Source organism: Aedes aegypti, chromosome 3 (assembly GCF_002204515.2).
Source record: "Aedes aegypti strain LVP_AGWG chromosome 3, AaegL5.0 Primary Assembly, whole genome shotgun sequence".
Classification (NCBI taxonomy): domain Eukaryota; kingdom Metazoa; phylum Arthropoda; class Insecta; order Diptera; family Culicidae; genus Aedes; species Aedes aegypti.
Genome location: NC_035109.1, coordinates 312,910,389 through 312,926,876, shown reverse-complemented (window position 1 = coordinate 312,926,876; position 16,488 = coordinate 312,910,389). Strand labels below are relative to the sequence as shown.

General features: G+C 37.0%; 1 protein-coding gene across 1 annotated transcript in view; it reads right to left on the bottom strand.

Annotated features, from left to right (window-relative positions):
* Positions 1–15,697, bottom strand: part of LOC5574955 (ubiquitin-protein ligase E3C) — a 58,107-nt gene extending 42,410 nt beyond the window's left edge. Inside the window, exons 1-3 of the mRNA XM_021855307.1 lie at positions 15,141–15,697; positions 4,378–4,515; positions 3,457–4,099 (exon numbers count right to left, since the gene is read on the bottom strand). Coding sequence (XP_021710999.1) covers positions 3,457–4,099; positions 4,378–4,515; positions 15,141–15,464 — 1,105 coding nt within the window. The 5' untranslated portion in view covers positions 15,465–15,697. The remainder of the gene's footprint in view (positions 1–3,456; positions 4,100–4,377; positions 4,516–15,140) is intronic.
* Positions 15,698–16,488: the final 791 nt, after the last annotated feature.

Sequence of the window (16,488 nt, the reverse complement as noted above, 5' to 3'; positions counted from 1 at the left end):
CTACAAGTGTAGACTTGCGAAAGGTTCACTTTATTCAACAAACTTTGGATGGTTCGCCACTGTAAGTGTCGGCATAAGAATAAGAGTGTTCTATGATGTTCCAGCCAATCGAGTTTTTGTTTCTTTTCAAATAAGTAAAATATAATAACACATGCTTTCGTCCTGACAGCTTTAGGAATGTTACATTTAGATATTTGTTCAACAAACTTTGAATGGTTCGTCACCTCAAGTGTCGGCATAATTTTCCTTTACATAGAAATTGTTCATATCAAATGAAAATATTATATTTTCATAAAATCATATTTATATTTGACAAAAAACTATTTATCATGGTCTAATCACTTATCAAAGTGAATCCTTTGACCCAACGATCCTCCCCATTAACAAACATCCTTCCCAGTAACCTTTGTGGAGATGCAGAGACAAACACGGTCTCCAAATAGCAAAGGTTACACACTAACAGGGTGGCCACCGAATTTCGATTTTGAAATTCCCGCTTTTTTCCCGGTTTTCCCGGTATATTTTACATAATTTTCCCGGTTTTTCATCTATTCTTTCAAACAACTTTAATTGAGTTTTTCTGTATCAAAAATCGTTTCTATGAAAAGTACTGCATTTTTTTTTTAAATTGGTTTAAAAATTTTCAGTTGCTTTTTTTCATAGTATTTTGATTGTTTATCAATAGTTTCACTATTGGAACAATAAGTTGACTATTAGATTGTCCTAATCTATATGGAATCTTATTCCGAAAACCATGGCTATAGTATTCATCTGAATCGATTTGTCTCGCGTACATCGAAAATCAATGGAGCTCTGGAGCTATCTATCATAGGAAAGAGATGGTTAATTGTGCTAACAAAACAGATCATACTCTAGAAACGACAGGGATTTAATTTGAATGCTATTTGAACCATATTTACCAACAATATGTCCTTTAAGCCAAACTTTGAATTGACAAGTTTAAGTTTTAAGATCTACAGAATCTGACAACCGTTCGCGGTAAAGATTTGATGGATTGTTTGCATTCTAGTAATGATAAAACGATTACAATTTCAGCTCAGAGCTCTGTTTGGTTCTCAAGACTCGTGCTCTTGAAATTTCTAGGTTTGGCTTTGGCTTATCATCATTTTAAGTGCATCTTAATGCTGAATTCCAGATATTTGGCCGGCAAAAGCCCCAGGTGTCTAAGTAAATCATCAAGATGCCCAAGTTCGCTAAAGCAAATAAGTTTAAGGTTTGGATGAAACAAGGCCACACATTTAGAAGCACTTACCTAGGGCTCGCTCACAATTTTAATAACACCGAAAATGGTCATTTTTGACATCCACACACTCTCTCGTAATGCTTTTTGTATGAATATTCTACACATTTTATACGAGCTGTAACAGCTTGATTGTTATTAAAATCGTAAATGAGCCCTTATTCAAAACTTTTTTGTCGATTAGATCACTAGTGACATATTAAAAGTATTTATAAATAGGATTGTTTTCCAGATAAGTTGTATTGAGCTAAGATATTGAGTATTGAGATAAGATATTGAGCAATTACAGAAGAATGCTAAACCAATATGCAATAAATAATTCAACTTCGATTCAAAACGTGCATACAAAAATATATAGAGAAAAAATCAAAAAATCGCCCTGACAGTGCGAGGACGAAAATAAAAAAAAAATGCTTCGAAGCATTGCTAAGAGAGAAAAGAGTGAAACATTTTTAAGAAATATGGTGTAGCATATAAGAAATTGAATCATGAATATTTGAAAGCAACTGGTTCAAAATTGAGGATATCTCATGGAAATATCATTAAACATAACTACTTTCTGTATCTTATTTTGGAGGTTGGTTTGTAGATTACTGCTTGAAGATGTTCGTTCAAAACGATTTTCCCGGTGATCGCCTCAAATTCCCGGTTTTTCCCGTCTTTTTCCCGGTGGATCAAAATTCCCGTCTTTTTCCCGCTTTTCCCGTTTTTCCCGGTTTGGTGGCCACCCTGCACTAACATTCCTTCCCCCAATCCCACCTGAGTGCAAGGACGTGGCCGGCGCCGTTATTGACCCTGTATAAATAGAGGCACTGAATTATGCACACTGAAGAAGATTATGGCCAATCCCAGCCGAACTTCTAGTTGATTCTTTGTGCATTTTCACTGACTTCGGTCAATCACGGAATAGCAACCATTGATATGTGTAGTCAGTCTAAGCTAAGCTAAGCTAAGCTTCTAGAAATCCATCTACGATTGACTTGGTCTTAACCGACTCTAGTCATCTTTGTAGCCAATTAATTATCCCATGAAGCGATTCTCAATCCTATCAGCTCCACTTTCAATTATTTACGAGTCGACTGGAATATATATGAAACGTATGTTGACTCTAATCTTGATGTTAACATTTCTTTAGAAACTAAACTTGATATTGACAATGCTCTTGAAACTTTAACAAATTCCATTGTTGAAGCCAGAAGCATTGCAATTCCAAAATGTGAAGTAAAATTTGAATCCGTGATTATAGACGATGATCTTAAACTCTTGATCCATCTTAAAAACGTGAGGAGAATGCAATTTCGACGCACTCGCGATCCTGCTATGAACATTATATGGCAGGATTTGCAGAAAGAAATCAAGAAACGTTTTGCACAATTAAGAAACAAAAATTTTGAAAATAAAATTTCTCAATTGGACGCTGGCTCTAAGCCCTTTTGGAATTTATCTACAATCTTGCGTTATATGTTTAGGTTAAGTTAGGTTAAGTATATTCAAAACGTTTTTTTTTCTCTTATAAGCAGGTGAAATCAACTCACCTGTAAAAAATCTGAACTGCTCAAAATAAAAAATATTAATAAAATGTTAATAAAATCTTAGATTTGTATTACCAAATTAGGATGATAGTGTTGTCTAATAACACAGAACACCTAGATATAATAAGTAATGAATGTAATGGTTGGAATGATACTATTAAAAAAATGATTTTTTTTGGCATGTTGCCAAAATCGAACAGGCACTGTATGCCTTTCCAGTGTTCGCGAGGTTTTTACACTTATGTTATACAAAATACTACAGCGCGACTATTCAAGCTACAATTATAGAAACATTAATTATATTTCAGCTGGATAAACTCTGATACGGACAAACTGTACAGTATCTACCGTTTTAAGTGTTTCACTCCGGAAAAGAAATGTAGATAATAGACCCTCTTCAATCTACCACATGCACGATCAACTCTTAGTCAGCTAGTAATGTTACTTGAGCATCTTGTCGCGCCTTACCCTACAGTGAAATAACCATAATATTGTAGAAAAATGTGCTGAATGTTTGTGGCATTTACTAAAATGTATTTTAAAATTTCGGCCTTCGTGATTCGGCTATTTGTGGTAGACTCCTTCAGAGTTCTCTGGGGTCATATTGCCCCAGAACACAGACAAAGGAGTCCTCAACCAATAATGTGATCTAGACAAACTTACCGAATTCTTCATCACCCAGCTTCATCACACAGTAGAGCAACGAGCTGGACAGAATTAGCGTTTCCTTCTCGCTATTTCGTCGTGGCCTTTTGGAAGCACTGGCGGAGCTTTCGCCAGTCGTCGTCGTCGTTGTCACGGTGGTCACAGGGCTGGAAGCTGCGGGGTCATCCATCTCGTCATCGATATCAATCAGAATCGTGTTCTGGTAGTCCAACCGAATCTGGTACTCTTCGGCAATGTACCGGATGAGGGAAATGTAAGGGAAATCGCCGCTCTTCGCAAGCGATGGGACAATGTAGTGTTTGACCTGGTCGGAAAAGGCCGGCGACAGGATGTGGAACGTAAAGGATTGCAGGATATTCTTGTTGAACGCTTCGTTCGACGTGGGCAGCAGTTTTAACGGTCGGAGAAGCATCTGCAGAAGGGCATCGGCAATTGGATTGGGAATCGTTGTGGTGTCCTCGTCAACTGCAGGAATCTTTTCCTCGATTAGCTGTCGAACGACTTTGAAATACTTCTGTCGAATGAGGTAACAGAAGATGTTCTCCAGATAGGTCCGGCTAGCCTGGGGATTGTCCTTGGTAATGTACTTATCAATGTAGGTGTTGGAAGAAAATATCTCCAACATACGCATCGGAATGGTCTGCGGATGAAATTATGCAATTAAATTCAATTAATTATGAGATTACTTGTTTATTTCACTTTCAGGCTGTCTACTCGTTTACAGAAATTAAATTCTCTTATAGGTATTTCCAGTTTACCCAAGTTATACGAAGAATAATTTCGAGTAAAAGTATTATACCTAAAAAAATGTATGTTCGTGTAGTTATGATTGAATTGATCCAATGATGTTTACTTGACAAACATGCCTCTTTTCCAGTGGAGTAGACACCCTGAGACTTTACATGAGTAAATACTTACCGGCGAATGCTCCGGAAGAAATATCTGCTGCAGACAGAGGCCCAGTAACTTCTTGATTCGATGGGTCCAGATCGACTGGGATGCGGCCACTCCGAACACTTCCGCGGGAGCTTTGATTATATACTGACACAAGAATATCTAGAATCAAGGAAAAGTTGTCAAATGTTCAATGACCTTTCAACAAGGCTGGTAGCGATAAGTGGTGCCGAAAATAGTTATTTTAGTGACCTTACGGGCCTTCCTTAGCCGAGTGGTTAGAGTCCGCGGCTACAAAGCAAAGCCATGCTGAAGGTGTCTGGGTTCGAACCCCGGTCGGTCCAGAATCTTTTCGTAATGGAAATTTCCTTGGCTCCCCTGGGCATAGAGTATCATCGTACCTGCCACACGATATACGAATGCGAGAATGGCAACTTTGGCAAAGAAAGCTTTCTGTTAATAACTGTGGAAGTGCTCATAAGAACACTAAGCTGAGAAGCATGTTCTGTCCCAGTGAGGACGTAATTTCCAAGAAGAAGAAGAGTGACCAAATTGTGATATAAGATAATAGTGGTTTGTATCTATCCCGTTAGGTCGGATGTCGTTAGGCCGAAGACCATTAGGCCGAATACCGTTAGGCCGAAAATGGCCGATAGTTCTATAATGAATCGTAAAGTCGAATGGGTAACTAACAAGGAAAGGTTAGGATAATTTGTATTATCTAGAAGCCTACAATATCCGCTGTGAAATATAACTAAAAAGAACAGCCTCTGATTAAAAGAAGGAAAAACACTGATGATTGTGCTAGCCATTTGAAACAAAAGTAAATGATCAAATGTGTTTTCGGCCTAACGACACTTCAGCCTAATGACCTTTTCCGCCTAACGGCATTCGGCCTAACAACCTGCTTCCCTTTATACTGAGCATAAAGGCATAACTGTCTCATATGGAATATGTAGGCATTAAGAAAACAGCGCTAGAAGATTCAAGTACAAATATTTTTAAATTTCTAGTAGGCACATTTCCACAAGACATATTCATTTAGCACAGCTGCACAAATTACTAATTTTGCTGCTTTTGATAGGAAAAATATAAACTTGAAGATAATATAAACATGAAAATAAGTTTTTTCGGTTGATTTTGGAGTTTGAAGTTCATATAGACCAGTGTTTCCCAAACTTTTTTGACTTTCGCCCCCTTGAGACCAACATATTTCAGAATCGCCCCCTTAAATGAGTATATTTTCGTTGAAATTGAGTTGATGTCATTTTTCAACTTATTATCCATTGATCTCAAAGCTTCACTAACAAAACCACAATATTTGTTCAGTGAGATTAGGAAAAACAATAAATTAAATTGTCCGGTAAAGAAACGTATCCGCATACCAATCACATTACAGATTTCCGCAACATGTTAAAAATAAATAAGGAATTTACAAATTGAAAGCAAAAAAGCTAATTCAAAGAGCTTTTATTTTCAATTCTATGAAAGAAAGTAATGAAAAAGTAGCATTTTTGTTAGCATAATTTTCGATCGTCGTTTTACCAGGCTTGGTGACTTAAAAACTTTAATAATCGTGTAGTAGACAAAAATATCATGATATTTTTTTCTCCCTTTCAAAATTTTTGACTTTTTGAAGGAGTTGAATGGTGTGTGACATAATAGATAATAAATATATGTACCGACCATATTTGAAATTTTCCGTTTCTGACAATAAGTGAATTTATCCATAGTATTTGTCAGCCAATTTTGACTAAAGTATCAAAATAGTTGGTACCACGTGTAACCAAACCTACAAAATTGGGGACGGACCTGGTGTAGTGGTTAGAACACACGCCTCTCACGCCTCTCACGCCGAGGACCTGGGATCGAATCCCATCCCCGAGATAGTCACTAAAAATTTTAGTGACGACTTCCTTCGGAAGGGAAGTAAAGCCGTTGGTCCCGAGATGAACTAGCCCAGGGCTAAAAATCTCGTTAATAGAGATAAAAAAAAACCTACAAAAAAACTGAATATGTGTTCTTATTTTGAATTAAGTTCCTAAAAATTCAAGAGCTCCAACAAATGTTTCCCTTCAAAAATTCTTCCAATGATATCTGTGACTAAAAACTATTCAAATTTACGTTATTCTTTCATAAAATCTTTTTTCGCCCCCCTGAACCCGATAATCACCCCCAGGGGGGCGAATTCGCCCACTTTTTTTTTCTGCACGCGTTTTGCTGGGACAGTGCTTCGTTAAAGCCCAAGCAGAAGGTGAAGATGCATCGAAGACGGACCTCAAATTTTCAAAAGCGCGGGTTCGGAAAGTCGGGCAGCGGATCGAGCTGAAGGCTCGGTCAATTGGTCAATCGCTGATGGTGACCAATCGATCAAGTTTTCAGCTTGAGCCGCTGCCTGGTTCTCTAAATTTGTGCTCTTGAGGGTTGAGTTTTTGCTTCGTTTCATTTTCACCAGAAAAATCTTTATTTTTGCGTCGTCGCCGAAGTTTTTTTTCTCGTTTAGTTTGCACGTGTTCTGTGTGCAATCAAATGCAGGTTTTCGCATCACTGGATGATATTTTGCTTTTGTGAAATGACTATGCTGATGAAAGTAGCTTACAGTTGCTCAAATAAGGATGGATGGTCAATTTGGTGAGCTCGTTTCATGCTTTTATATTAAATGTACAATACATAATGGGACCCAGATAGCCGTAGCGGTAAACGCGCAGCTATTCAGCATGACGAAGCTGAGGGTCGTGGGTTCGAATCCCACCGGTCGAGGATCTTTTCGGGTTGGAAATTTTCTCGACTTCCCAGGGCATAGAGTATCTTCGTACCTGCCACACGATATACACATGCAAAAATGGTCATCGGCATAGTAAGCTCTCAATTAATAACTGTGGAAGTGCTCATAAGAACACTAAGCTGAGAAGCAGGCTCTGTCCCAGTGGGGACGTAAACGCCAGAAAGAAGAACAATACATAATGAAACGTATTTTTATCATGACAACGATGAGAATGTTACTTAAATGAATGGATTCAACAAAATATTAACAGTTCGTACACAGTTCGAACGAAACGTGTAAATTTCTGAGACATATAATGCACATAATTGGAGCGCGGAGTATCATGGATATTTACATGATATGTCATGTAAACTTCAATTATATGTGATGTAATCCAGCAGGATCCTCTGTGGTTACATGACATATAACACAGTTTTACATGATTTCAGACTTAAATTTACATGATGTCATGTTTACATCACATAAATGAAGTTTACATGACGTGTAATCTTCATAATTTTTAACTGTGTAACTGTTAGTGTCGACATAGAATCTTGTGCATTATTTCCAAAAGCCCCATACGACTCCTTCAACCTGATTTTTATCATTATAAAATACAACCTTTGAATGGTTTTGTCGACTTACCGTTAACGTTGCCTCTAGAGTACTGATAGGTGATTTTTTGAACTGAGGTTGCATGACTCCCATCACTTACCAAGGTGAATCCTGATCATACAGCTATGATCCCTTCCCACTAACACCTTCATGTGACAACCATGAAAATGCAGAGGTGATCTCGGTCTCAAGTAACACTAATATTCCTTCCCTTCCCCGATGACCGTAAGGACGTGGCCGACGTCGTTATCGATTTTTTATGTATGGAGTTCTCGTAAGTGTACATTGAAGATGGAAACCTACTTCCAAGCTACATCACGTGCCAAGTGATCTACTGAATGTTAAAGGTATAATCAAATACCTACTTTCGACAATTAAATTCAGAAATGTTTACAATGTACAGAATAATAATAACCATTTTAGTGGAGTGAGACCAGTCATAATTTTCCCGGTAATTTAAGATAAAACTAGAACATTAGCCTGGGACACAGTTATATGAAAAATTTAGATTTTAGCTCCAGTCCACTTTTTGGATTTCATTTAGGTCCCATAACAACTGTGCAAAATTTCAGCTCGATCGGTGAAACTATATTTTAGCGCCAGTCGTTCAAAGTTTCTATGGGATTTACTATGGGAAAACTTACTTTTTCAAAGAAAAATCGCCAGAGGTCGCCCATTGTCCTCTATAAAAATTCTGAACACAGATCTTGATATTTCTAAGATGAACAACATTGTCGACGACTGCAAAGTAATGCGATGCTTGTGAAAAAGTTGTTAAGCATAAACTATTTGAAAATTTTGCCCGATTTTGTTATTATTGTTATTCCTTTACGTGTTAATCAACGTCGCCTTGCCAATAGGTTTTTATTGAATAACTTTTTTCACAAGTGTCGGATTGTTGTCCTTTATACGTTGTAGTTATGAGAAATTGAAATGCAATTCTTACAACAAACTACAAATATTGTCAATTTTGTTATCGAAAAATTGTTTACTGTTCGTGCTCAAAGATTAAACAGCAGGTAAAATCGCTCAAAGTTATAGTTTGTAGTTTTATTCATTTGAATTTCAGTTGTATAATGAGACATTTTTTTACTCATCATATGAACAATTTCCTTCCAGGCTACAAACAAGTAAACAAATCTTTTTTTCAAAATTATTGAATGAGGACATGACTACTATTGTTTCAAGCGATTGCACCTGGTAATTATATTTTTAAAGAATACAAAACTTCGAAAAGTTTCAAATTTTTTATGTGTTTTCCCTAAATATTTAATGTCATTTAATCATAAAAGAGTGTTCGATACACTTAATCACTCAATAGGGTGCTATTCAAAACTGAAAAGGCAATGACTTTTTCAGTGGTAGTGAAAACAAAGCCCTGAAGCACGGAAGATGAACTAAATATAAAAAGTTATATATTCTCATTACGCTCACTATTTTTTCGACCCAGTTTAATTCTCGAAAACTTATTCATACAGACTCAAGTCAAAAAAGTATACAAACTTACTTTATCGATCCTACGTGTTAAGCAGGCGGAATTCTACACGTACCGCTCTGTACCAACTCAACTTTTCACTTTTAGAACGTTTAAGGCCCAAGTAAAAATGATGCAAAAGTCAAAACTAAAAAAGCAGTTTTCTCTTTTTGAATAGACAAATCAAAGAAAATAAAAACATCAGGCTCTTTTATTTGCCAAATAAAAAGGCTGTGTGTTTTTATTTTTATCAATTTGTTGTTTTAAAAGGAGAAAACTGCAGGGTGGCCACCGAATTTCGATTTTGAAATTCCCGCTTTTTTCCCGGTTTTCCCGGTATATTTTACATAATTTTCCCGGTTTTTCATCTATTCTTTCAAACAACTTTAATTGAGTTTTTCTGTATCAAAAATCGTTTCTATGAAAAGTACTGCATTTTTTTTTTAAATTGGTTTAAAAATTTTCAGTTGCTTTTTTTCATAGTATTTTGATTGTTTATCAATAGTTTCACTATTGGAACAATAAGTTGACTATTAGATTGTCCTAATCTATATGGAATCTTATTCCGAAAACCATGGCTATAGTATTCATCTGAATCGATTTGTCTCGCGTACATCGAAAATCAATGGAGCTCTGGAGCTATCTATCATAGGAAAGAGATGGTTAATTGTGCTAACAAAACAGATCATACTCTAGAAACGACAGGGATTTAATTTGAATGCTATTTGAACCATATTTACCAACAATATGTCCTTTAAGCCAAACTTTGAATTGACAAGTTTAAGTTTTAAGATCTACAGAATCTGACAACCGTTCGCGGTAAAGATTTGATGGATTGTTTGCATTCTAGTAATGATAAAACGATTACAATTTCAGCTCAGAGCTCTGTTTGGTTCTCAAGACTCGTGCTCTTGAAATTTCTAGGTTTGGCTTTGGCTTATCATCATTTTAAGTGCATCTTAATGCTGAATTTCAGATATTTGGCCGGCAAAAGCCCCAGGTGTCTAAGTAAATCATCAAGATGCCCAAGTTCGCTAAAGCAAATAAGTTTAAGGTTTGGATGAAACAAGGCCACACATTTAGAAGCACTTACCTAGGGCTCGCTCACAATTTTAATAACACCGAAAATGGTCATTTTTGACATCCACACACTCTCTCGTAATGCTTTTTGTATGAATATTCTACACATTTTATACGAGCTGTAACAGCTTGATTGTTATTAAAATCGTAAATGAGCCCTTATTCAAAACTTTTTTGTCGATTAGATCACTAGTGACATATTAAAAGTATTTATAAATAGGATTGTTTTCCAGATAAGTTGTATTGAGCTAAGATATTGAGTATTGAGATAAGATATTGAGCAATTACAGAAGAATGCTAAACCAATATGCAATAAATAATTCAACTTCGATTCAAAACGTGCATACAAAAATATATAGAGAAAAAATCAAAAAATCGCCCTGACAGTGCGAGGACGAAAATAAAAAAAAAATGCTTCGAAGCATTGCTAAGAGAGAAAAGAGTGAAACATTTTTAAGAAATATGGTGTAGCATATAAGAAATTGAATCATGAATATTTGAAAGCAACTGGTTCAAAATTGAGGATATCTCATGGAAATATCATTAAACATAACTACTTTCTGTATCTTATTTTGGAGGTTGGTTTGTAGATTACTGCTTGAAGATGTTCGTTCAAAACGATTTTCCCGGTGATCGCCTCAAATTCCCGGTTTTTCCCGTCTTTTTCCCGGTGGATCAAAATTCCCGTCTTTTTCCCGCTTTTCCCGTTTTTCCCGGTTTGGTGGCCACCCTGAAACTGCTTTTTCAGTTCTGACTTTTTTGCCATTTTCTCTTGCACCTTAATTTCCGGATTTACAAAACGACGAAAGTAACATTTTCAACTTTCGCAACCTAACCACTACTTTCGCCGCCCCGCTGTATGGAGAGACAAAGTGACTTAACCACGAATCAAAACAAAACATTACTTGAGCCGATTTTACACTGGTAGAAAAACGTCGAAAGTAACTGAATGAAACGGCTTATCATTTTCTTATAATTATTTTTGTGGGAAATAATTGAAACTACCTAGTTTTTGAACGTGAGCTGAGTGTATGCAAAATTTGAGCGAAGTACACGGCAAAAAAATGTTAAAAAGATGATTCATTTTAAAACAGTTTTAGAAGATAGATTGTGATTTTTCCTAATTAATTTTCTCAAAACCGTTTAATAGTTACTTACGTCGATTTGAAAAAGTAATCGAGAATTAGTGCAAGTAATTCACATCTTTAATTATTTTCCACACGTTTTGACAGTTTTCGACTACCGTTCTTCCACGAGCTTGGAAGTTTAAGAAATCTGAGAACCGAGCGTAGCGCGATCAGTGAGTGAAATACAAACATCAGTGTCGCCATTCAGCGGTCCGCAAGAGAAACTGAAAGCTCAAAAGGCTGTTGTCTGTATTTTTTGCCGCTGGCGCCAACTGTTATGATTTAAGAACAATGTAAACAGTCGTTACCCTATTCTTTTGAAAAATCTTGAAGCATACGGTATCAGAGAATTGGCAGATAAAGTCTTGCAACGTGTTGCATCTGATAGAATGCAATTTGTCTCTATTGGTGACTCCGTGAGCTTAGCTCCTTCAGATGAATTACAGTAAGTGTACCTCAAAGGAGCAATATTGGCCCATTGTTGTTCCTCTTGTACATCAATGATCATTGTAGACTCTCATTGAAAGATGTTCTACGCCTATTGTCTAATGATGCAGCTTTTTTCTATCCACGTTCTGAAGCGCATATGGTTGTAAACGATATCAATGATGACATGGAAATTTTATCTTTTGTCTTTAAATGTATCAAAAACTAAATACATAATTCTCCATTCATCGAGGAAGCGGATTCAAGAACACAACATAGTTATGCCCAATTCATGCTGCATTAAGAGACCTAAGAGATGGAGGTAATTCTGAAAGAATTCGGGAAGAACACCTTAAATTCACTCTCTTCGGTGTTCTCATAGTTTGTATGTCGTCTAGGATGCATTTGCGTAAGAATCTCCTACTAAATACCTCAGGAAAGGGATCCAATGATACGTTCATGGAGTAGAATAGCCTGAGGAAAAGGGTTATATAAATTAAACTACATATTCTTAGAAAGATCATACATTGCTTCCTGTAAAAATAACACGCGGTATCCCTGGTATAATTGCTAGAAAAGTTCCAGTTATGATTCTTAAATCAATTTAAAAGTGGAATTCTTTGACGAATATGTTGTGCAATCCTTGGAAAACTCCAAAGAAAATCCTTAGAATCTATGCTTAAATTCTTGGAAATCAGTACCTCTGATGAGATACTTAGAGGTTTTTGTACCGAGAATATTCTCAAATTCCTTGGGGGAATCCTATGAAGACTCGCAAGTCGAGTCTAGTACACGACACTGAAGACGGCCTTACAGTTGAGGTCGAAATACGCGTATCTGTCAAAGGATACAAACTGTAGTGGAATTAAATGGTATAGTACTAAATTCGTTTTTTTTTCATCTACTTATAGGTATTCTACTAAACAGCTCGAAGATTTATTATCAATTTTCATATGATTTTTTTTAGGAATTTCGGTGTCCTAAGAAATATTCTAAGATAATCCAATGGTAATGGTCATGTAGAACTAGGATTCAGATTCATTGCGGTTTTCTTAAGGACCAGAGTAAAACTGCCAATCAAAAGGATCACTACGAATCGAATCTTCAGAATTTTTCCAATAAGTAATTCTCCGAGACCATAGTCGGGTTCCCCAGCAAAATCTCCACAAGGATTCTTGCAGAGATATCTTTCCTTCGAAAGTTACACTACACTCTCTTCAAGGACTACTCAAGATATTTCTCTAGTGATTCCTCCAGAATTTCCTCCGAGGTTTCCTCCACCTATACCTACAAAGAAAACCTCAAGTAGTCCACTCAAGATTCGTCCAGGAATTATTCTGGAAATTTCTCCCGAGATTCTATCAGGAATTCCTCCAGAGATTCCATCAAGATTTCCTTCAGATGAACTACAACTCACGAATTCCTCTAGAATTTACTGCAGGAATTCTGCCAGAGCTAACACCAGGATTTCTCCAGGGATTCGTTCTGGGCCTCCAAAAGAAGTGCTTCTCCCATGAATTCCAGCAGAATTACATTAGTACAATTTCTACAAAACATCTCTACAAACACTTGAGTTCTACTCTAGGGTTCCATGTATTCCATATGGAGGTAAAAAATAAAAATTGGATCAAAATGGATTTTTAAAAAGTCCTGGATCATTTTTGCTCCTTAGTGCATAATGCGTCACTTTTTTGTAGCGCCGCTTCTAGAGGTCGCTGAAAGCTTTTTTCAGCACGAAAATGTTCGTTTTCCGAAGTAAGGAAAAGTCAGATAATTTTAGACTGCAATGAAACATCCCATACAAAAGCTGCTAGGGAGGATGTCTAAAGCCGACATTGTTTGCGTTACGTAATATTTAAATGATCCCTTTCCTCTACAAAGTTCTAGCTTACCGTGTCGATTGGCCATAAATGACCACAATGTACAACGAAGATTAATAATATCTTTTTCAAATTACTCTAGGGATTCTTCTTTTGATTTCTTCAGAAAGTGCAGCAGAAATTCTTTGAGAAATTTTACAAGAAAGTTCTCAAGAATTTATCCAGGATTTTTCCAGGGACGTCTCGAGGAAGTCGTTAAGGACATTTCAAAGATATTATTGAAAAATTCAAGAAAAAAAAATCCGGAAATCATCAATAAATAAAATCTTGTAGTGTGATGAAATTTCGTAGAAATGCCTAATGAACTCTTGCGAGTTTTTTTGAAAATCTCCCTTGCTTCTGAAGAAGTTGCTGTCTAGAATTCAATCGCTAGATAAAATTCTACATGATTTGATGCGGGCATTTCTTGAAAATTACATTGAATAGAATCCTGAAGAAATTTGTTTATAAATGATCGCAATAATGGCGGTATTTGCTTGTCTGAAATCTCAAATGAAATTTTGAAGAATCCATGGAAGTTTTACTCAAAACTGAAGAAATAGGAGGCCGTGAGCGATCGGCCAAACCGTAGGTGGCCATGAAATGATGAGGCATCCGATCGTGTCAGAAACTTCAGTCATTCCACAACAAGCCTTCAAGCAGACAAGACATGTTTCTTAAGCAATAGTTCAATAAAGCCATTTTAATTTAACTCAGAGCTTACATATTATCTGCCCATCCGAAGAGAACCTCCTTTAAAAACAATACGCGAAAGTTCTTTGGAAGAACTGCAGAAGTAATCGTGCATCGTTCAGAAAATGTTGGAGAAATTTCAAAAAGAAAACTTAATGATGAATCACTGGTCGAATTGATTGAGTAAATCATGCAAGAGTTCCTAATAGAACTGACAGGAAAAATCCTTGGCAGAAATTTGGAGCAATTTCCGAGATAAACAGTTTATGAATTTACGAAGGAATTCATATAAAAATGAGTGAAGAAGTAACTGAAAAAATGACATAGGAACTCCTCTTGTAGGGGTTCCTGTAAACATCTTTAACTAATTTCTTAAAAAAAAACTCTTTGATAAACCTTCGAAGAAATCACGGAGGAATCTTTGAATGGTCTGCTAGAGCAACTATTAGAATAATCGATGAAAAACTAGAATTGGTGAAAAAATATCTGAAGCAAATTCTGGAATAGAATTTTGGAAAATTTTCAGAGTAACCCCTGTGGAAATAGGAATTTAAGTATTTCGAATCAGAATATACTGCAAACAGAAGAAAAAACGTGACTTTACACACGATTTAGGCTAAAAAGGAGAGTTTAGAAACCTTCCCATTAAAAATAGTGACCAAAGCTCTAAAATGTGACTCGCTACCAGCCCTGATTTTCAGTGACAAAATTATAAAACTTGTTGTCACTCTTCGTCGCCTAATACTCACCAATCGTTCCCCGTCCTTCCGAAGGTGGTAGAAGAACTCGATCCGCTTGACCAGGTACTCCAAATCCCGCAAGTTCCGCACACCGCAAGTCCTCCGATACTCGTCGAATCGATCCCGTTCCCGGCGCTTCACGGTCTGCCGCTGGACAAAACTGCGAACCGAGCTCTGGATGACCGTGGCTCCGTTCTGCTGGCGGCGGGCATCCTCTCGCTTCTGGCGCTCCTGCTGCGCCTTCCGGATTATGGTCAAGCGGTCCGACTTTTGCGATGCTCCGCCGAGATTTTGCTGCGGCCGTCGACGAAAGTCACCGTCAAAGTTGAACATAATAACGAGAGATTTCTATGTTGCGTAAACGCACCGATGCACAACACTTCCGGTCTCTAGCCAAACACTAATTCACTGTTCGGAAAACGTAAACTTTTGCGGAAAAGAATTTTCTTCTACGACGAAAAACGCGAAAACACAGCACTAATGAAAAACCTTTGTGTTTTCTTGTATGTTGTCTGTTGAATCAGCTGTGGAGGAAATCTTTTTGATGGCTGTCTTCGATGATGACAGGCAACAAATCAAGCACACGCTTAAACGTTTTTACTCATTTTATGCGTAGTAATTTATTTATTTTTTGGAGTTAAGCTAAGTATGCTGTTTCGCTCAAGAAAAGTAAAGGAATTCCTTGACTGAAAGGGTCAAGAAATTTCCCACAGAGAGCCCCCTTTGAAGTGACATTTCTTCTCAACTGCGTACTGCGATCAGAAAAAAGTGGTTTTCTTGACCATTTCTTGGGAGAAATTTTCCACGTATCGAGATAGGCGATTCCTTTTCTTGTCAAACCTGATTCGCTGCTGACAAGTAATTTCTCGGCCTATCTTGATGCATGGGAAATTTCTGCAAGGAATCGATCAAGAATGTGCTTTTTTCTGATCGCAGTACGCAGTTGAAAAGAAATGTCAGTTCAAATGGGAGTCACTGTAGAAAATTTCTGCAAGGAATCGGCGAGGAATTTCTTTAGCGATTCCTTTCCAGCAGCAAATCAGGCTTCAGTAGCAAACCGGCCCTATAGGGGAAACAGACAAACAGACGCCTGAGATCAACATTCAGTACTGAACCATCTTAGTATTTAGCAAGTGTAAATAAAATAGTTTTTCAAAAACTATTTTTCTTCTGATGTTTTGCACCAAAATCTATTTCAGAACTACGCTTATCATTGATGGGAGTTAATCTAAAAATTATACACGACCTCATTAATTTATTAATTTAGAGCCTTTACCATTCAAAGAACCTCAATACATATACGATTTCCGTTACCCACTTGTCCCCAGGCCCGGGTTTGGGGGGGGGGGACATATAA